The 24,429-nt window shown below is 17.3% G+C and overlaps 7 protein-coding genes across 7 annotated transcripts; 4 read left to right on the top strand and 3 right to left on the bottom strand.

Annotated features, from left to right (window-relative positions):
* Positions 1-113: 113 nt before the first annotated feature.
* On the top strand, positions 114-857 carry PADL01_1202200 (conserved Plasmodium membrane protein, unknown function; the record flags this gene model as incomplete). Its single annotated transcript, XM_028682967.1, has 1 exon — positions 114-857. One exon carries the CDS (start codon positions 114-116, stop codon positions 855-857), a length of 744 nt encoding a protein of 247 aa, XP_028539192.1.
* Positions 858-2,103: 1,246 nt separating this feature from the next.
* On the top strand, positions 2,104-3,144 carry PADL01_1202100 (NIMA related kinase 3; the record flags this gene model as incomplete). The annotated part of the gene is made up of 1 exon (XM_028682966.1): positions 2,104-3,144. The coding sequence occupies one exon, from the start codon at positions 2,104-2,106 to the stop codon at positions 3,142-3,144; it is 1,041 nt and encodes a 346-aa protein (XP_028539191.1).
* A 1,093-nt stretch (positions 3,145-4,237) lies between these two features.
* On the bottom strand, positions 4,238-5,743 carry PADL01_1202000 (XPA binding protein 1, putative; the record flags this gene model as incomplete). The annotated part of the gene is made up of 1 exon (XM_028682965.1): positions 4,238-5,743. The coding sequence occupies one exon, from the start codon at positions 5,741-5,743 to the stop codon at positions 4,238-4,240; it is 1,506 nt and encodes a 501-aa protein (XP_028539190.1).
* A 1,796-nt stretch (positions 5,744-7,539) lies between these two features.
* Positions 7,540-10,417, top strand: PADL01_1201900 (Plasmodium exported protein, unknown function; the record flags this gene model as incomplete). Its single annotated transcript, XM_028682964.1, has 2 exons — positions 7,540-7,711; positions 7,875-10,417. 2 exons carry the CDS (start codon positions 7,540-7,542, stop codon positions 10,415-10,417), a joined length of 2,715 nt encoding a protein of 904 aa, XP_028539189.1.
* Positions 10,418-11,410: 993 nt separating this feature from the next.
* Positions 11,411-11,731, bottom strand: PADL01_1201800 (liver stage associated protein 1; the record flags this gene model as incomplete). Its single annotated transcript, XM_028682963.1, has 1 exon — positions 11,411-11,731. One exon carries the CDS (start codon positions 11,729-11,731, stop codon positions 11,411-11,413), a length of 321 nt encoding a protein of 106 aa, XP_028539188.1.
* Positions 11,732-12,836: 1,105 nt separating this feature from the next.
* Positions 12,837-13,827, bottom strand: PADL01_1201700 (Plasmodium exported protein (PHISTa-like), unknown function; the record flags this gene model as incomplete). The annotated part of the gene is made up of 2 exons (XM_028682962.1): positions 12,837-13,532; positions 13,636-13,827. The coding sequence occupies 2 exons, from the start codon at positions 13,825-13,827 to the stop codon at positions 12,837-12,839; spliced, it is 888 nt and encodes a 295-aa protein (XP_028539187.1).
* Positions 13,828-19,321: 5,494 nt separating this feature from the next.
* PADL01_1201600 (RESA-like protein with PHIST and DnaJ domains) lies at positions 19,322-22,173 on the top strand (the record flags this gene model as incomplete). The annotated part of the gene is made up of 2 exons (XM_028682961.1): positions 19,322-19,534; positions 19,678-22,173. The coding sequence occupies 2 exons, from the start codon at positions 19,322-19,324 to the stop codon at positions 22,171-22,173; spliced, it is 2,709 nt and encodes a 902-aa protein (XP_028539186.1).
* Positions 22,174-24,429: the final 2,256 nt, after the last annotated feature.

The raw sequence follows: 24,429 nt of genomic DNA, 5'->3' as shown, positions 1-24,429 counted from the left end.
GGTAATATATATATATATATATATATATACATATATTTTATTTTTTATTTATATATTTTTTTTGTTGGTGTTCTTTATGTTGTAAATTAATGTAACGTTTTTTTCGGAACAAAATGGATGTTATTGAGAATGATCTTTTTTATAGGGATTCAAAAAGGAATGCAGTATTATTTTTTATATTTTCTTTATTTTGTAATTTTATAAAAATAATATTATTTGTATTTAATATATGGATATTTTGTTTTTCTACATTAGTAACTATATTATTTATGTTTTTTGGATATTTTGGAGTAATTTCTGATAAGCCTTTGAATATTCATGTTTCTATATATATAGGTACAATATATGTGGATATAATATTAAATATGTTAATTACAGTTTTCAGTTTTTATAAAGTATATTTGATATCAGTGAATAAAATTACTTTTTTTGAAAATAATATAGTGAATCGTTATTTTTTTTATTGTTTAACATCAGTAAATATATTTTTCTGTTTCATTTCGACAGTATTAAATATTTTTTGTATATATTACACAGAACGATTTAAGACATTTTTAAGATTATCTTCAAAGGATGACAAAAAAGATAAAATATCTTTTAATTTGAATAACTTGAAATATCCGAACGGCAATAATATGAATGAATATACACATGAAAAGAAAAAGAAAAAAAAGAAAAAAGGAGATAATGTAATGGAAGGAAATTTTGAAATGAATAGTATAGAAGAACAGAATAATTATATGAGTAATAAAACCAAATATAACAGTAGGAATTTTATATATGATTTTGACCTTAGGAATCAAGACAATAATGAAAAGGTTAATAATTTAAATAAAGCAGATAAAAATATAGTATGAAAAATGAAAAGACAAAAGATTTTTTTTTTTAAATTAAAAATAAAAACTGTTTTTAAGAATATTATTGGAATTTAACTAGATTTATTAATATGTTATTTTAAAGGAAAATGAATAAACAATTATTTTTTCTTTTGTTTTTTAATTTGGATTATATATATATATATATATATATATATATATATATATATATTTAGAAATGAATAACAGGACAAAAAAAGAAAAGATAAGATAAAATTAAATAAAATATAATAAATAAATAATAAAATGATGACTTTGTATTATTGATATAACCCATATTTAATATTAAAATATATATATCTTTATTTTGGAGGAAAAAACAAAAGAAGTTATTATATAATTTGTGTATCTTTATATATATATATATGTTGATGTCTTATTTAATATATATATTTACGTTAATTTATTTTTTTGAAGTATATTATTTCGTTTTTATATGTTTATCTAATAATTTGCATATATTTTTTTATGTCTATAAAGAAACAAAAACTTTTTCATTCAAAGTAAAATTTGTTTAAAAAAAAAAAAATACAATTATATAAAATAAATGGAATTATATAGACAATTAATAATATTTTGTAATGTGTGCATTTATTATGGTCTTATAATTTTTCTATATTAGACACGTGATTTTAAAATAAATATATATATATTATAATATATTTTATGTTTTTATATATATGGTGCTCTAATTTAACATATGGACGTACTTATTATTTTTTTCTCGTAAGACAATATATTTTATGCTTCCGCAAAGTAATATATTATATATATAGCAATATATATATATATTTTTTTTTTTTTCCACTTTATATTTATGATATTTCTCTTTCTTTGTGTCCTTTTTTGTTATACATAATGTAAGAAAAGAAAAGAGAGTGTTATAATTTTAATATTGTTTTTTGTTTGAGATAAATAAAATAATTATAGACTTTCTTATATAAAGAATAATTTGATTATATTTCAAAATAAAAATATATTTAATCTTGTGTTTTTTTTCAATAAAATATTAATTTTATAGTTTCTGTTTATTTGTTTTTTGTTTTTTTAAAGTATGAAATTTATTTAAATAAAAAGTAAATTTAATTTTTTTTTTTTTTTTTTTTTTTTTTTTTTTTTTTTTTTTTTTTTTTTTTTTTTTTTGTTGCTTTTTCTTTTTTGTTTGTTTTTCTTTTTTTTTTTTTTATTTTAATTTAATTTTATTTATTTTTTTTTTATCTTATTTCTTATGGTTTGTATTTATTTGTTTTGTTTTTTATTATTCCATTTGTTTGTTGTTAATAGTCATATGAGGATATTGTGTAATTTGTTGATAGTTATTTGTGAGTATAGGTTCCCTTTTTACTGTTATATTTTGTTTATATTTGTTAAGATGTTATCTTTATTGTTACCATCAATATTATCGTGTGAGAAGAAATACCAGGTGTATAAAAATAATGGATATAAATTTGAGACCGTATTAGATTTGATGACTTCAGATAGTGAAATTCATTTAATAAGATCTATAGAAAGTGATGAGATATATATATCTAAAGTATATGATATATATGGTATAAATGAAAGTGATATGAATAAATATATGAATGAATTATATATAATGAATAAGTTAAGAAATTGTGAGAATATTGTAAATATAATAGATTGTATTAAAGAAAATGATACTTTATCTTTTATTCTTGAATTTTGTAATCAAGGAGATTTACATTCAGATATCTTAAGAAAGAAATTAAATAATGAAATATATACAGAAAATGAAATATTTAATATATTACATCAAATATTAAATGGTTTAAATATAATTCATCAGAATGGCATAATACATGGAGATTTAAAAAGTACTAATATATTTATTAAAGATAATAAAATAAAAATTGGTGATTTTGGTATATCATCAGAACAAAGTTCAAATAATAATTTAGGAACCTTAAATTGTTTAAGTTATGAATCTATTAAATTTAAGAAAACAAATAAATTAAGTGATTTATTTCAAGTAGGATGTATTTTATATGAACTTGCTACTTTGTCATCACCCTTTTGTGCTACAAATATCAATGATATGATATCTCTTTTTGAAGATAAAAATTATAAAAGCTATATTATCAAAAATATATCTTCTATATATTCACAAAAATTAGTAAATATTATTTCTAAACTATTGTCTTTAAATACATTAGAAAGGTTGGAAGTAATTACTAATTATAAATTAGAAACGACACAACAGGTGAATTTAGAAAATGTACATATAAGAACATGTATCACTGTTCAATAAAATTAAGAAAATATATAAATGAAATGAAAAAATAATAGGAAAAAAAAAAGAAAAAAAATAAAGACAATCCAAATATAATTAATTTAATACCTGAAAGGTAATAGGGAATTATATAGTAAAGTTCTTAAGATGATACTATGAGGAATATCACATTAGAGATAAAATATATTTGAAATATATATTATATATATATATATATATATATATATATATTTATATATATATGTTTATATTATGGTGAAGATCCATAAGATATTCAGGATATGAATAAATTAGATATATTATTTTAAAAAAAAAAAAAAGAATAATAATTTTAAAAACTTTAAAAGACATCAAAATAGATAATGAATATACAAATTATAGAATAAACAAATGAATAATATAATACAAAACCATATAAATCGAACCAAAAAGAAATATATTAAAAAACAAAAAATAAAATATAAAAAAAAAAATAAAAAATAAAAAAAATAAAAATAAATATAAACAAAGGAAAAGCAAATCATAGAAAAGTTATAGCACGAATAATATTTCTTTCAAGAATATATATAATGAATGCGCATTTGTTTTTTATATAATTTATACAAAGAAATGTTTTTTTTGTGTTATGTTATGTTGTGTTTGTTTCTTTTTTTCTTCTGTTTTTTTTTTTTTTTTTTTTTTTTTTTTAATTTTTTTTTTTTTGGTATGTTTTTAAAAATGCTAAAAAAAAAAAAAATATACACATATATATATATTATATATATAATACGAATATAATAATAATAGAGTATTTCTTTAAATTAATTATATATATATTAATATTATAATTTTTAAATAATTACATTTTGAAGGTAAAAAAAAAAAAATTTTATAGATATAAAATATATTCTTTTAATATTATGAATACAAATAATAAAATTGTTAAAAAATTTTAAAATGAGTTAATTATAATATATATATATATATATATATATATATTAATGTATGAATTATGTTTAATTATTTTGTTATTGTTTTGGTGTACAAAAAAAAAAAAAAAAAAAAGAAAATATGTATAAAATAAAATATATATATTATATATATTTATATATCCTTTCATATGTTGTAGATTTTAAATTTTTGATGAGGATATTTCCTTTTGCTTCTCCATTAAGAGTGCTTCCATTTTAATTTTGATGTCTTTTTCTTTCCTTTGTTTGATTTTTTTCATTTGTTTTTCTATAGAAGATACATATTCATTTAGATATTCTTCTTTGAGTATTTGTAGGTTTTTTAAGATATTATTAAAACCTTCATTGGTTTTAGAAGATACTCCAACTGTTTTTATTCCTTCATAGAATTCATTAATCATTAGTGCACATGATCTACTGAAGCTAGCCATATAACTTTCATCGTTTAAAACATCATCATTAAAAGTATCATAGTTTGTCATCCATTCTATACATTTATCATGTTTAATTATATCTATCTTATTGAAACATGCTAAGAATGGTAATCTTGATTTGTATAGAACACTGCATGCATATAGCATATTTGACATGAAGGTAATTGGTCTTTCACATCTTACGGTATCAATAATATAATTAATAACAACTGGGAAACTAACTGATAAAGTTTCTAAAATAATATTTCCACTAGCAGACCAATTAAAAACTTCAATTTGTCCTGGTGTATCAACAATAATATAATGTAATTTACTTTTACGTTTTTCTAATATTTCAATAACTTTATCAAATCTTGTTGCAAATAAATTTAAACAAGTCATTATAGCACCATTTGGACCGAGTTTATATTCTTTCATTATTTCATGATATTTTATACTATCTCGTATGTCTATATTTAATGGATATTGTACATATTTAACAGCTGGATCAAGATTCATTGTGTATACCTTTTTTTTTTGTTCTACTTTTAAATAATTATATAATGAACCAACATATGTAGTTTTCCCACTCCCAGCCATACCAATTACTATAATAACAGTTGGAAGATCTTTATAATAATTTTTCATATCTCCACTTGTCTTTGAATTATTATTTTGCCCTATATCTTTATTTGAAATATTGACATTTTTCTTTTCATTTGAAGTATCATTTAAATTATTATGTATGGACATATCTGTATCATCTAAAATGTTGTTTGGTTTATTATCACCATAAGAAGAATTATTATTATTAATATTATTGTTATTATTATTGTTATTATGTTTATCATTCAGAGGGTTATCCTTTTCCATGTTATTACTACTGTTATTTATATTTATATTTATATTTATGTCTACATCTTTATTTATATCATTATCAGTATAAGTATTTAAAACTGAGGCCTCTCTTTTTTCATTATTATTTTCACAATTAATCTTTACATAAATATTATCATCATTTATTTTATTTGTGTCATCATTTTTATTAGTTGCATCATAATTTTCTTTTATTAGAACATTATGATTTTCTTTATTCATGATATTATTTTTTTGATATTCCTTTATATTTTCTTCTTCATTATTATTCAATATTTTATAATCTTTAATTTTGTTCATTATTTCTTCATCCTTTTTGCTGTCATCATTATTTGTTTTTTCAATTTCGTTAATCCTATCATTCATTTTTTCTTCCATTTTGTCATAATTTTTAAATTATTTATATTATTATAAATATAAATAAATAAATATATATATATATATATATATATATATATAATTAAAATGATTATATTTGGAAATACATGAAAAAAAAAATATATATATTTTTTTTTGTTCATCGAATGTTTAAATAAAACTGAAATGACTCAGAATATACGTAAAAGTATATTTTTTATATATATCTACAAAAAAAAAAAAAAAAGAAAAAAAAAATAAAATATGAAAAATTAAATGTATTAAAAGAAAAAAATTCATAAATATATATATAATATATATAATATTTATATGTTGATTATTATAACATATATTATATAGATCATCTATATGAATACAATAATAATGTTATATATGTTCGCATTAAAAACAATATATAAACAATTATGACATATTATATATATATATATATATATATATATATTATTTTGAAAAATGTAAATTGGGTAAAAATCATGAAAATTTAAATGGAAAAAATAAATATTGAAATTGAGATATATATTTTATTTAAGATACTTTTTTTCGTTTTTTTCTTTATAATTATATAATATAATATATCATTATTAAAAAAAAAATGATATACATTTCTTTTCATATAACAATAGTAAATTTTTATTTTTAATATGAAAATTTTTAAAAAGTAGGTTGTTCTTTTATTAAATATTATTTTTCATTAAAGATGAGTGGAGATTTTTTTTTTTTTTTTTTTTTTTTTTTTTTCTTTATGGAAAAAATATTTAGTGAATACTGTTATATTGTATTATTGAAATATATGAATAAAAATGTAAAGCATAGATATGTTTATATATGTCCTTATGGTTAATATGAATAGAATATGATGTAAACAATTTTGAAATGAATAAAACAAATATATAAGCATATATTAAATATGTAAATATATATATATATATATATATATATATATATTTATTTATTTATATGTTTAACATAGTAATTATTAAAATAATAAGAGATGGAAGTCCTCTTTAATTAAGGATAATGAAACAAATATAAGTCCAAGTAGAATAGTTTTTTTAGTATTCTTTATTGCTTCTACATAATTTTAAGGTCACATTTTTGAAAATGATTTTACTATATCATAATATGTGTGTCAAATTAGTATGTGAAATATAATGTATGTATTAATAAACAAATAATTTGTTATCTTTTTAATTTATTTATAAGTTTGTTATTGTGTTTATAAAAATGAATCATTCTCTAATATACTGACATATGTATAGAAATGTTTGTTATGGTTAAAAGTTTAAAAAAAAAAAAATAATAATGAAGGTTTTTATGGGACAATTTTATGAAAACATTTTATGTTCTTCATATTTATTTATTATATTTTTTCTCCTCCTCTACATTTGCATGTCAATGTGGTTGTAATTTTTTATTTTTTTTATCTATAAGTTAAATAATTTGAACAAAAATATGTATTAGAAATTTGAATTTTTTTTTTTTTTTTTTTTTTATATATATATTATTAATCTATTTCCATTTTATTTAAAACATTTGTAAAATTTTGTTGTTTAATGATATTTTATATGTTTTTCATTTCATGAAATTAAAATAATAAATTCTATTATATGTGAAGAATGATAAGAATATAAAAGTAAATATAAAGGATAAAAAATAAAAAAAAAATATATATATATATATATATATATAATAAAATATCAATATTTAGTCTTCATTTTGGATATATACATATATATATTTTTTGTGTGTGTGTATTTATTTCTCTTTATCTCTATTATGTTTATACAAGAATATCAATGGAATTATTTGTATTAGTTCGGACAGTTTTATTCATTACTTTTTTTTATATATTATTAAACATAGTACATGACAATCTTCTTTTGATAAAATTAATGGACAGCTATTCTTATACATATTTATGGAATATACTTAAATTTAAAAATAGAAAAATACTGAGCGAATTATCAGGTAGGAAAAATATACATACATATATATTTATATATATGTAGATGAAAAATGTATTTATAAAGAGTGAATATTTTGAAATCCGTGGAAAAAGAAGAATTATATAAGAATTATATTATATAATATTTTATGAATACATTTATTTTTTATTTTTAATATTTTTTAGAAATACATTTTGAAGACAATGAAATAGAAGATTTTATTGTTAAGAATAATGTACTATATTCGAATGATTTTTTAAACATAATAGATCCTTCCCTTTTTGAAAATTATGACAATATAAATTTGGAAGAATATATTTTAAATTTTGATAATAAAAAGGAAGGACCTTCTTCAGATGAAAATATCCTAATATGTAGAGGCGCTTTATATAATCATCATGGTGATAAAAAGTTAGAAAAGCTACTAGAAATACCTCATGATGACGTATCCAATGAATTGTCGAGAATGATATCTGAAGAAAGTTCTGATAGAGTATTGCATAAATTGATTGATGAGAATTCTAAAAAGTCATCAAGTACCTTAACTAGTGAAATGGCAGAAGATGTAAAAGATAAAATTTCTGAAGAAATATATGAAAAAATTAATGACGAATTATCTGAAGAAATTTGTGATGAAACATTAGAAGATATTTACAAAAAACTTTGTCATATGATCAATGTGAGAGCATTAAAAAAGAAATTAAAAAAGGATAAAGAAAAAAAGTTTGGAAGTAATATAAAAAAATATTATTCATCAAAAATGACACAAGAAACTGATAAAAGAGGAAATGAAAAATGTATTTCCAAGGAACATATGGAATATGTAATAAAATTAATATTAGAAAAGAATAAAGCAAAATCGGCAGGTGTAAATGTATCAAGTGATGTAGTAAAAGTGAAGACAAGAAATGTGGGGAAGAATACAAGAGAAGATATAAAAGTAGTTCAGAAAAAAACTGTAAAAGAATATTCAAAATGTGAAGCAGGAAAATCGAATGTGGAACTAATAAAAGGATTAACGAATAAAATTTTAGAAAAAGTGCATAATGATGAAATGTTAAAGAAGAAATCAAAAGTGGTGGTAATAGGGAACAATAAAATTGATGTGTATAAAAAAGATACAGAATATGAAAAAGAGACACTAAAAATAGATTCTGATATATCTAAAATGAACTTTGAGAAAAATTCAGAAAAATCAAAAGAAAAGGAAGTCGAAGATACCAAAAGGAAGAAATTAGAACAAAAAATTGCATTTGAAGATTATAAGAAAAAGGAAGAAAGAAAAAATTGTGAGAGGATTAATAAGTTCAAAGAAAATGAAAATAATGATTTTTTTTTTTTTAATAATGATTATTCGTATTTAAAGAGAGAAGGCATTTTATACAGTGCAAATGATCATAATTATAAAACGAGATTGAAAACAAAGGAACAACGGATTTCTGAAGAAAAAGAAAAGCATAATATTACACAACCGTCAGATTACAATACATTTTCTTTGAGTACAAGAAAAAAGGAAAGACCAAATATAATATTTAAAGAAAATGATGAATATGATAATACAGCTATATCAAATGTTCAAATGAATAATTCTATTAATCCTTTAGTATGTAGTCATCATAATAAAGAAATATTACATGAAGGAAATAATGCAGCTGACAATTCTGAAAGGGCATCATTTGATAATATATATAATGATATTAGGAAGGAAGAAAATGTTGAATCATTAGGTGAATCAATTTTCGTATTAAACGATAAAAGAAATGATGAAGGAAATAATAAAGGAAATAATAAAGGAAATAATGAAGGAAATAATAAAGGAAATAATGAAGGAAATAATAAAGGAAATAATGAAGGAAATAATGATACTAACTATTTTGAAAAGACATTAATTAATAATGTATATAATGATATTAGCAATAAACAAACGTTTCAATTAATAGATGAATCAATTTTTGTATTAAATGACGAAATAAACTATGAAAATAATAGTGAAGGAAATAATGATACTAACCATTTTGAAAAGACATCAATTAATAATGTATATAATGATATTAGCAATAAACAAACGTTTCAATTAATAGATGAATCAATTTTTGTATTAAATGACGAAATAAACTATGAAAATAATAGTGAAGGAAATAATGATACTAACCATTTTGAAAAGACATCAATTAATAATGTATATAATGACATTAGCAATGAACAAACTTTTCAATTAATAGATGAATCAATTTTTGTATTAAACGATGAAATAAACTATGAAAATAATAGTGAAGGAAATAATGAAGGAAATGATAAAGGGCAAGATGATACTAACCATTTTGAAAAGACATCAATTAATAATGTATATAATGGTATTAGCGATGAACAAATTCTTCAATTAATAGATGAATCAATTTTTGTATTAAACGAGCAAATAAACAATGAAAGAAATAATGAAGAGAATGTTGAAGGAAATAATGAAGGGAATGATGAAGGAAATAATAAAGGGAACGATGAGAGAGATAATGAAACAAACAATGAAGTAAATAATGAAGGGAATGGTGAAATAAATAATGCAGACAATGATGAAGAATATTATTATAGTGATTCTGATGATGATGATTATGAAGAATCCCTTTCATCATCTGATGAATGGTGTAATGATGAATCTAGTGAGGAAGAAAGTGATGAAGAAATGTATGATTATAAGGTATCATCTTCTGAATTGACTAATTTGTTGAATTGAAAATAAAAAATCGTTTGTATGCTTAATTGTAATATTTTATAGGAACAAATATTTATTTAGACACATATATATATATATGATATATATGTAGGATATACCTAATTACACGTATGATATGTTCTTATTAATGTGTAAGAATTTATTTATAGAATAATTACCTTGGAATATGAATATAAAACAAAAATTATATGAAATAATTAGGATTTCATTCGATTTAAGTTTCTAAAAATACATTTAATAATGTATTACATAAATGTATTAATTTTTGAAGATGTGATTTAAATTATTTTATATATATTTATGATGTTGGGATGAAATATAATATGATGGAAATACTAATAAAAAAACTATAATTTTATAAAATAGTATAACCTTTTTTTTTTTTTTTTTATATTTTTACAAGGATATTTTAATTTAATATGAGAACGTTATAATTTTTCTTTACCTTTTTAAAAGAATATATATATATATATATATATATATATATATAATATTAATGTTTCGTTATATTATAGACGCCATAAAAAAAAAAAAATTAAAATAAATAAAAACGAATTATTTATTTGAAATAATTAAACATTTATTCTTTAAGTTCATAAATCAAAGTTTTAAATGAATTTAAGGATGGGTTTTAAAAAAAAAAAAAAAAAGAAAAAAAAATATATTTAACGAATAAAACTTTAGAAAAAAATTGATCTTCCAAACGTACAAAAATATGAGCATAAAACAAAAGAATGAAAGAAGAATAAGAAAAGAAAGAAATTATGAATAATGTAACAAAATGTATTCATATTATTTAATTTTGTAATGAGTACAACTATATAATAACTGAATAAAAGTAAAGCTAAATAAATATAACAAAAATAAAGTTATTTATAATATATGTATATTTTTCCTTTTAATACACTTTTTGTTTATAATAATTAGTTGTTGATTTTCTAATTATATGAGGAATACATATGTATAAATAAGATATTGTTTATTTATTTGGTTTTATTCTACCATATAAAAATCTGTATCTTTTAATAGATTACTATTTAATTCATAATTATTAATTTCTTTTTTATTCATTTCATGATTATAATGTAATCTGATACCCCATAAGGAACTAATTGCGAGTAAGACACTACTACATACAGCTGATAAAATAATTAACTGAGCTTTTGTGTTACTATCTCTAATTTTGACATTTTCTTTGAGGGTTTCATAATCCAAATATTCAATAGGAAGTGTATTAGAGACACAAATACATTGATTTATAATAATTGTATATAATATTAAACTGAAAAGGGTTCCTATTATTATTGTTTTCATTTTGTTGAATTGAAGACAAATGAATATATTAGAAAATGTAAAAAAAAAAAAAAAAAAAACAGAAAATATTATATATTGTTTTTTTTTTTTTTATTTTTATTTTTATTTAATTTTATAAGAATTATTACTGTAAAATTATTTATAAATTATTAATATATAATTTTATTATTATTTTATTTTTTTATCATGTTGCTTTTGTTATATATATATATTAATATGTGCATGCATATTATGGTTTCTTTTTTTTTTTTTTTTTTTTTTTCTCTTTTTCTTTTTTTTCTATACATTCTTGTTAAAGTTTACTTAATTTGACCACATAACAACAAACCTGATTCATTATTCATTTCATTGTTTTATAAAGAATAATATCAGAAATTTATTAGAAAGGGAGGGGAAAAAATAAGTACCATGTATCAAAAAGTGAAGAGAATGTTATAATAAATAAATAAATATCTATATATATATATATATATATATATATATATATGGTAATATTATTTTATTTTATATATTTTTTTAAGATTGTTTACTTATAATTTTATATTTCAAATGGAATGGAGAATGAATAAACATTTATAAGTTTCTTTAAAGAATATGTTTCTATGTGGTTTAAAAGCCAATATAGAGAAAAAGTTATACTTTTATTGTAGCTTTATTTAATACAAATATAATAATGTCCATAATAAGTTTATATATGTATATATTATACTGTGTATCCACAGTGAATACATTAAATTTCACATTGCAGGAATATATAATATATTTTATAATTTATTTTAATTTTTTAAATGGTATTTTTAATTTAATTTAATTTAATTTTTTTTTTTTTTTTTTTTTTTTTTTTTTTTTCTTTAAAAAAAAGAATGTTATTGTATGTCTTTCTTACAAATAAATTTTAGTTAAATTATTTCACAAACTTTATATTAAAATTAAATATGCGGATACTATAAGATAAAGATTGAAATAACAAAACAATATTTAATAAATAATAAATAAATTAAAATTTAATAGAAATAAATAAACAAATAAATATATCTATATATAAATAAATATATATATATATATATATATATATATATATTATATGTTAATAAATGTGTTTTATTTATTGATAAATTATATTTTTTGGTGTAAGTATATCAAATAAGTCTTCTTGAGCATTATCAAATTCTTGTTCTCTTATAAATCTAAAATTATGTATGATATTATTAATAAAATCTGTAAATTCTTGTTTTGTTACATTTTCATTATTCATTAATGCATAGAAACATAAATTATTTTTATATTCCTCATATATTTGTGAAGTTGCAACATTAGAACAGAGTGTAAGCCATTCAATTTCTTTATGTTTTTGTTTTAAGTTATATTCTTTTATTAAATTTTTATATATTCTTCTTAAGGTGTATACCATACTATATGTTTTAAGTCTTTCACTTCCTTGTACTTGTGTCCATATTATAAGCATATCTAATTTGGAAGGTATATCATCTAATTTGTTTAAATTATGTTTTATTTTTTCTTCACTCCATTGTTCAACGGTATCATAATATTTTCCATCTAAGGGAGCTATAGATGTACTATTTATTATATCTTGTATATCTTCTTCAAATCTTTTATTATAAAAAGATTCATTATTTTGTTCATATTCACTATTTTCATTCTCATCTTCAACATCATTATCAGAACTATTTTTGAGTTTTACACTTTGATTATCTTCCATAGATGCTTCAGCTAATTTTCTGGAATTATTAAAATTTATTTTTATAAGTGATGATGAACTTTCTTTAGTTAAGAAAACATTCTAAAGGAATAATAATAAAAAAAAAAAAAAATATATATATATATATATATATATATATATATATATATATATATATGTATATATTTTATGTTCATATTTTTACCAGTATAAGGACACATAAAACTCCCAATATAGTTATGCATGAATATTTAGTACATATTAATCTGGAAGATAAATTTCGTCTATTTTCTTCATTCTGTTCAAAAGAATATGTGGTAGATTTTTTTGAATTTGCACTCTTATTATCTAAACGTGCACTATTCGAAATATAGCTGGGTCTTGTAGAAAGTCTCATTTTTTTTTTTTTTTTTTTTTCTAAATTATTTCTCTAAAAGGAAAAAAAAAATAAAAAAATAATATAAATAAATAAAATGATATAATTGTTATATATATTGTATAATAAGTATATATATATATATATATATAATAAATTTTTTTGGGGGTGGGGGTTTATAAAAGGATGTTTCTAATGTTATACAACTTATTAAAAGGTAATAGGAAAGGTTTAGGAAAAAAATATTTTTAGTATAAATTCTTTTTGTTATATTGTATAGAACAACATAAATGTTAGGATATATATAATATATTTCTAAGAATATATTTATTTATATTTTAACATAGATATAATTTATTATAAATATATATTTGAGTTTAAAAATGATGTATATTTTCTTTATATTTTTTATACCTTTATAAATAACAGATTTTATAATCTTTCTCTCTATATATATATTTATATATATATATAAATAATGTTTATAATAATTAGAATATATAATTATTAAAAAATAAATATTAAATATAACAAAAATTAATAGAATTTATTATTTCATCTATTAATTTATTTATATGTAAATAATATAATTTTAGTTTTTATTTTTTTTATGAAAATAATATATTATTTTGTTTAATATATATGAAATATTATAAAATATTTTAAAAAATTATATATATTAATTCTTATTATATTAAATAATACATATATTATAATTATTATTTTTATTTTAACATATACATTACTAAAGTAATAGATTATTTCTAATGAGCTTTATTCTAAAAAAAGTATATAAAAAAATACGTTATTAAAGAAATGAAGTAAAAAATACATAATATAAATAATAGATATTTATTAGAGAATATATAAAAGTATTTCATATATTTATTATAATATAATTTTGTATATGTATTATTTATTTTATTTATGGAGTCTTTTTTATAAGATTTTAACAAAATTTTTTTTATTTATTATATTATTATATGTTTTAAAATATATATAATTATATATATATATATATATATATATATATATATATATAATATGTTGATGTTTTTAATGTTATAGAAAATTAATATAAAATTGAAAAAAAAAAAAAAATGAGCTAGCTGCTTTTTATACAATAAAATATATAAAAATAAATAAAATACGTTTTTTAAATATATATTCTTTTTAGAATAAACGTTACAAATATTAATTATATAAAATAATAATATATTTATATATAATAAAATAATGTTATATATATAATATAATATAATAAATAATATATATATTTTTTAATTTTTTTAATTTATTTTTTATATTTTGTTCTTGTTTTATATTATATTCTTTTTTTATCTATTCGTTCTGAATATATATATAATTTATTTTTATATTTTAAATATATAAAAAATTTATATTAAAAAAAAATATATATATTATAAATTATATATTTATATCTATATATATATTTTCGGTTGTACTTTTATTTCTTTTTTTTATGTAGCATGTTTTAATTTTAAAATGTTTTTATGAGAGAACATTTTTATATAATATATATATATAATATTATCATATCATAATACAATATAAATATAAAATTTGATACTTTCCTTTTATTTTACACTCTTTTTTATAATATTTATAATGTATTATATAATGTTAACAAAAAAATTTGTATGAATTATTTATTTATAATATATTTTTTGAATATAAAAAAAAAAAAAAAAAAAAAAAAAAAAGGAATTTTCATGATATATATATATTTTCTATTATTTTATTATCATATAATTTATTTTACATTTTCCTTTTTTTTATCTTTTATTTAAATTCTATTATTTTTATAATATAAAAAAAATTATGATTCTAAAACATTTCGGTGTATTATAAAAAATGCAAACAATTGTAATGGATATGTCAAAAATATCAGAATAATATATGTGTTAAATGCATCTTTCGTATTTTAAATAATGTTTTATAAGTTTTAATAAATATATTATAAATTATAAAAGAAGAAAACATTAAAATAAAGGAAAATATTATGATGATAAACATATATTCTATAATAGTCTAAATTGGTTTTTTTCTATAATGTTATATATATATATATATATATATTACATTAATGATTACATGTATTATTAATATTAAACATATTAGAAGATTTTTAAAGCTTATAAACCTAAAACATTCCCTTATTTTGTTTATAGCAAAATTTTTTTTAATTATTCTTTATAAAAGTTTGATACACATAGAAAATATGCAATATTATTTATTTTGTTAATATAGGAATAAATATATATTTATATTTTTCATTATATATATATTTTTGATAACCTATTTTAGTGTTCATATAATTATTTTTGAAAATTAATGTAGTTATTAAACAATAATGTTTTTGTTATTCTATAAAAGGAACATAATATATATATATAATAGTATATATATTTATTTTATTATTGAAATGTGAATATAAATTAATTGTTAATGTATATTCTTTTCATTCTAAATATACCTAAAGTATTAAATTACTATAACGGTGTTTATCTTTTTATCAACCTATACATAGACTGAAGGTATAAATATTATAAATAAGAATATATATATATATATATATATATATATATATATATATATATATATATTTATAAATATTTATTTATTTTTATGTTTATTATCTTATTGAAGTTGAAAAAATGGAAAACGTAAATATTCTTATGAATATGAATAAATTGTATTCTTTTATGATATGTATATATATATAATATATATTGAAACCTACATATATATATATATATATATATATATATATATATAATAGAATAGGAAAAGAGAAAATAAAAAGATTCATATATTTTTCATTATTTTATACTGAAACAATGATAATGATTTAAATAATTATGAACATAAAAACTTGTATCAATGTAATATTGAAAAAAAAAATATATATTTTTATTTTTTTTTTGTATGATATTATAAATGTTTTGTTGTATGTAAAAATAGATAATTTAATTTTTATTATATTTCTTCTCTTTTTTTATATAATTTAATAATACATAATATAATATGATAATTTGTGTGTGTCATAATAAGACAAAACATAAATAATTAAATACGATTAATTATATATATAAAGATAGTTGTATTGGTTATATTAATAATTATAGTTATTTAATATATGATATAGATTTATAAGATTGAAGAATATGTTATAAGAAAATATAAATATTTTGAATTGTTTAAAATTTATATTTTGTCATACTAAAAAGTCCTAATGAAGAATATAAAATACTTATCTAATGAAAGACATTATCTAACCATATAAAAAATAATACTTGTAAGATGTAAAAATTATGATTATATAGAATATTATTAATAATGAAATGTTTTTTTTTTTGAGAACGTCCGACTTATTAAGATATATATATATATATATATATATATATATATATATATAATTATAATTATAAAATGATATGAATATTGTACCTAGCATTGTTGTCATATATTATTTAATCATGTACAGGATAATTATTGTTTATTATTAATTATGTGAATTTATATTTTTGAATGACATATTTGAAATAAAATATATGTTTATATTATATGATAATGATAATATATTAAATATGAAACCTAGAAATGAAAGATATTTCCAAAACTATTCACAGGATTATATATATATATATATATATATATATATATATATATTAAGAATGAAAAGAAAATGATTAATTTCATTTATTATAAAATTCATATGAAAATTCTGTACTCATAAAAATATAGATAAATGAATAAACAAATAAATATATATATATAAATATATATATATATTTCGCGCTTACTACAGGATTAAATATTATAGATATTACTAACAAGTATATCATTTTATGATTACAATTATTTATTTATATATAAATATATATATATTTGTTCAATACATTATAATATAATTTATATATTAACCCATGGAATACTCATTTTATATATATTTTTTTTTTAATAATTTCCATTTTTTTTTTTTTTTTTTTAAATGTTTTAAGAATTGTTTTTTATTGATAAATTAAAAAAAAAAAAAGAAAAAAAAAAAAATGTAAATATATATATATATAAGTTATTTATATATTATACCTTAATTATTTTCCTTTTTATTTTAATTTCCTTTTTTTTTTTTTTTTTTTTTTTTTTTTTTATATTTTCAATCGTAGAAAAAGTTGTACTAAAAAGTATGCGACTAAAATAAAATTAAATTAATATTATTTTCATTTATTATAATAGTATAAAATAATTTCCTAATATCAAAATTTTATAAATAGAAATTCGTTTTTTTTTTCCCATTTCGAAAAAATTCTTATTTATTTTATATATATATATATATATATATATAAGAGAAGGTATAAACGAATTTTACTAATGAACCATAAAATATATATAGTTATATAAATATTAAAATTATATTAGAATAATTATTTAAATAAATGTATATATAAATTTTTGTTTGTTCCTATATATTATTATTATTTTCTAAATTGGGGGTTGATTTTTATTATTTTCCTTTTCCACAAAGAAGTATCACATAGTTGGATAATATAAGAAATATAACTATAGAACAGATACATATATTTTAAAAAAAAAAAAAAAAAGAGAAAAAGGAAAACACGTAAAATAACAAAAATTAAATTAAATTAAATAAAAAGTAATTAATTGTGTTTTTTTTTTTTTTTTTTTTTTTTTTTTTTTGCTAAAATAATATGTTTTTATTATATTTTACATTTTGATATATAATTTTTTTTTTTTTTTTTTTCAAAATATTAGAATAAATAAGGAAAATATGTAAATGTAAATAGATCATAATGTTTGTGCACATGTAAATTACTATATTTTTAGAATAATAAAATATTATTCTTGTAACGTTTCTAAAAAATAAAAGAAAAAAATATGAGAATATATATAATAAATATTTTATTTATATATAAAATTATATATATATTTTTTTTTCTTAAAAGAGAGGAAATTAATTGTAGATTCAAATTGTATTTTTTCACATAGAAAAGGCATAATAGTATATATTTATGTATATTATATATATAATTTTTATGTTAAAAAAAAAAATAATAAAATAAAAAAGAACATATCCTATACACCTATTAAAAAAGAGAAATATAGGAATATATGGAAAATGATATATATATATTTTTGTGTTTATTTTTTGTATTAACAATTTATTATTTAATTAATTCCTAAGTGTATATATTTTATTTATTTATTGAAATATATATATATATTCAATATGTTTACAATTTGAAATTCTTTGTAGATGATATTTTATTTATGAATTTCTTATTTTATTTTTTTTTCTGAATTATCAAATTAGATATATATATATATATATATTATATGTATTTTTATTTATATATTTTCTTTTTTTTATATGTAAAATATGGAGAGGATGATTTAAAAAAAATAGTAATTATAATAGAAAAATAAATAATATATTTTTTTTATTCGTTTTATGTGTTAAAATTAATAAAATATGCAATTTTTTAATAAATCATATGTTAGTTTATTAAGAATTCTTGTGAATATCAAGAATAATATAAAAGAGGATTATAAATATACCGCACATGTGGATTATAACAAAAGAAAAGAAAAAAAAAATATTAGAAATGAATATAATTCTTTGAATTCCCCAATTTACTTAAGTAGAATTATATATATTATTGTAATATGGTATTTTATACTACTGGTAATTTTATAAATATATGTAATATATTTTTTAACAAATAAATAATTAAATATAAATATAAATAAATATATGTATTTGTATATACACATATAATATAATATAATATATATTTTATAATTTTATAATTTTATAATTTTTTGTAGAATATATATATACCAAATAATAATGAATACTATGGGGAAGCATACAATTATAAAGACAAAAGATATTTAAGTGAAGCAGAAACTCTAAGTACTTCAAGGAGTAATGTTAATACACCCATAACTAGCGATTTCATGTCTTTGTTATATAAAACATCTCCTTGTATATTAGATGAGGTTTTTGAAAATAAGGAAGAATATATGTTAAAGTATATTCAAGAAATATTAGGTAGTTTAAATAAATATATGACATGGAATAATTATGGTTTAATATTACACATGGATGATTATACTCCGGTTACCTATAACAATAAAGATATACAATTAGATAAGAAAGTTGAAACGATATGGAATAAAGGACAGAAAAGGATACAGGATATCAAAAATAATTGGGATGAAGTAATGTTAAATGAAAAATCAAAATATAATAATACAGTAAAAGAGTTAAAAAGCTATTATGATAAGTTAAGACTTCGAAGGTCAATATTAGCAAGAGATTATGATTCTATATGGGATGATTATAGTAAATTTTTTTTTATTATTGAAAAAAATATGAAAACAGAATTATATAAACTTTTTAATGTATGGTATTATAAGAAACAGTTATATATGGATGAATATCGAAAATTAGTGAATTCCTGTAGAATTGCTTGGAAGGCGTTATCGAATCATTTAAAATATACATTAAAAATGACAATGATTTACGATATAGAAAAAATGAGTCATATAAGAGACGCAGATTTTAAAAATGCTATTATGTATTTATATTTAAGAAAAGATGATGATGATGATGAGTATCAATATACAAATAAACAAGGGAATGGAAAAAAAAGGAAAAAAAAAAAAAAGAAAAATGAAGAAGGATTTTTTCATACTTTTGGTTGTTTTTTTAGTGAACCAGATAAGAATAAAAAAGATGAAGTATCTATTTCACCATATAGAGATTTTAATTTATCAGCGGTAAATTATTTAGAATGTTGTAGAACAGCTCGACATATTGATAAAGAAAATAAAGCCCATTCTCGTAAGTTTAATGAAGATACTATGACAGAATTAGGAGACCCAATAGATACTAGAATGTCACAAAGATTGAAAGAATTAAGAGAATTTGATGAAATGAAAAAAAGGGATAAAAATAATAGTAAATGTGGTTCCGATGATGGATCGTTTGAGGAAAACAATGAATCTGAGAAATCTTCAGTAAACTCAAATCATTTCACATATACTGAAAAAGTTCGTACTACTAATTCCAGTATACATTATTCTTTAGATATAGAAGCAGAAGAAGTTTTATTAAAAAATAAAAATAAAGAGCATAGTATGAATTATTTATTAAAAGATAATAATTATAATGGTAGTATTGGGAATAATGTATTGCCCGTTAATACGATATATTATGAAATATTAAATGTAGATACAAACGCAAAATTAAATGAAATTAAAAGTAATTATTATTATTTATCCTTACAGTATCATCCTGATTATAATATAGGAGATCGTATAGCTAAATTGAAATTTCGTTTGGTGAGTGAAGCATATCAAGTATTATCTGATGAGGAAAGAAGAAGAATTTATAATAAGCATGGATTAAAAGCAACAGAGAAAATGTTTTTAATGGAACCGGGTCTTTTATTTATGATAATGTATAGTTTAGATGAAATGTCTCATTATGTTGGTGACTTAAAATTATTTTATTTTATTAAAGAAGCTTTTGAAAAGAAAAAACGAATAGAAGATATAGAATCACCATTTGAAGATATGGATATAAAAATGGAAAATGAGCAAAGAAAAAGAGAAGTAATTTTAGCTCTTTTGTTAAGAGATAGAATACAGCCATTTGTAGATAATAATAAAGAATGGGTTTCTGAAATGGAAAAGGAAATAAAAAGCTTACTTGAATCTTCTCATTCTAATTCTATTTTAGGATCCATAGGATGGACATATGAAAATGTTGCAACTAAATATTTAAGCGAGGTAAAATCAAAATGGAGATTAAAAGAACCAATGTCAAAATATAATCCATCTTTTAGACATGTAAATAGATCTAAGAGAACAAAAATGACTAAATTGCCATCTAGGGTGTGTGGAATGTATAGTTGTTCCTCTGCCTTAATATCACAACAACCTTCTATGGACGAATCAAGTTCAAGTGATAAGGATAGTAATGTAGGAAGTGAAAGTATTTATAATATTGATAATATGATGTCAGAAGAAACATTATCTTTGTTAGAAATAGATGAAAATAAATATTTTGGATTTATGACAATGCATATTCTAACATTAATTTTATGGGATATAGAAGAAACTACTCAATATACTGCTACTAGAGTTTTAAGAGATGAGGGAGTTGATGAAAATATAAGAATCAAAAGAGCAGAGGCATTACAAATTCTAGGAAAACTAATGCAGAAATGGTCATTAAGTGTTAAGAATAAAAAGGAAATAAGTGAAAAGGATATAATTGAAATTATGAACAAGGCAAGAGCTTATAATATATAAATATAATAAATAAAACCAAAACAATATAATATGAATAATACATAAATAAATATATATATATATATATACTGACATTTCCTTTATTTTATTATTTCATCATACTATCTATTTATTTTATATATTTAAAAATGATGAATATTTTTTAGTGATAAAAATCATTAATTGTTTTATATCTTGTTTTGTTGATTATAATTATATTTTTATTTATTTGTGCATTACTACTATTAATATAATGTAATATTTTATTGTATAATTATTTAAATGTATATATATTATAGAAAAAGTCTATAATAATGTGCATTATTTATAATTAATATGCGAAATTAAAAAAATTTTTTTTTTTTTTTTTTTCTGTTTTACATGATTTTTTTGTTTTTTGTTTAGTTTTTTTATTCTACTCTTAATTATATATATATATAAATTTTTTTTTTATTTTTATATATCTTCCTTATAAAAAGTATATTTTTCAAATAACATTATAAATATAAAATATGAACTAATTTATTTTATTATAAAAATATTATGTAAATATTTATTACAATATATATTGGCTTATTAGAAAATTGATACCACTATTGGAAATTATTTATATATATTTTTAAAAATATATATATATATATATATATATATATATTATTAATATATATTAAGCAATTAATATGGTCATTATTATTAAATATACATATATTTCCCTCAACAAGAAAAAAAAAAAAAAAAAAAGAATAAGAAAAAAAGGAAAATATTTTCATGTGTAATTTTATTAATAATGCATTATTTATCTATATATATTTTTTTATGAAAAATAATAATTATAAAATAATTAAAAGATCTCCTTGTACAAAAAAAATATTTTCTAATTTTAAAAAAAAGAAAAAAAAAAAAAGAAATGTACAAATATTTTTTAGAGTATACACATATGAAAGAAAGATTAAAATAAAAAATATAATTTAAAGAATTTCCTTAAAAAAACATTTCTATCTTTACTATTATTATATAGTTTTTTATAAATAAAAAATTATTAATATATGTAATTTAATAATTATCCTATTTTTCTAAAAATATAATAATTGTAATTACCAATTATAAATAAATATATTTATATTATATAGGGATTAAAAAAAAAAAATAATAAAAATAAATTATGATTACATATATTATATTATATATATATTTATATATTCAATAATTAATTACTAGAAAAAAAATAAGAATTTTAATATATTTATTTATATAATAAAATTATATTATTATATATTGTTTCTTATTTAAATAAATAAGTAAATACATATATATATATATATATATATTATATTAATATGTGCAAATGTTGAAAATTCCATATAATTCAAATTCATAATAATTTAAAAATGTTGATAAGGATGAAAAAAAAAAAATATATATTTAATATATATATATTTATATATAACTAAATGAGAAAATGAATAAATATCAAACCGTTTTGAATAATATTTGTTGTATTAATTCTATTAATTTAAGATTAGATCAAAAAAATAGAAAATTAGTACCTCTTTATATTAAGATACTAGATATATATAGATCTTATATGGCACATATATTTTTATATTCCCTCTGGAAAATATAATATTGAATAAAAAATTGATTAATAATTGATCGTGAATATTCAATTATACAGTTATATCTATATTTTCAATATATTTTTTATTATGTATAAAATTATACATATAGAATTATATTCTTTATACCTTAAAAAAAAATTGGAAAATTGAATTTTTTTTTTTTAAATGTAATAACATAAATATGTATATAATATATATGTAATAGGAGGAAAGGGATTGTTTTAAAATAATTAAAAGGTGTATTTAATTGATTAATGTATAATATTATATAATGTTCCATAAATTGATATTTTTTATATTCTGAATTTTTTTAAAATATCTTATTAATTTTTTATAATTTATGTATTAGAAACATAAAAATAATAAGCAAGAAATGCTTATATAAAATATTATATATATATATTATTCTGTGTAATTTTTTTTTTTTTTTTTTTTTTTTTAGAGAATTTTAGGTTTAGTAAATATTTTCATAAATTATTATAATTTCTTTTTTTTTATTATTATTATATTATATGTTTATTTATATATAGATATATAATTTTTTTTTTTTTTTATGGAATTTTTTTAGAAAAAAATTAAAATATAAATTACATAAATAATTTATTATATAATTTTTAGTAATTATATTTGTTTAATTTTTTAAAAGGAAATATAAAAA

Source organism: Plasmodium sp. gorilla clade G2, assembly GCF_900097015.1.
Source record: "Plasmodium sp. gorilla clade G2 genome assembly, chromosome: 12".
Lineage (NCBI taxonomy): Eukaryota > Apicomplexa > Aconoidasida > Haemosporida > Plasmodiidae > Plasmodium > Plasmodium adleri (nom. inval.).
Note: the sequence above shows the minus strand (reverse complement) of the source record. Positions and strands in the feature narration are given on the sequence as shown.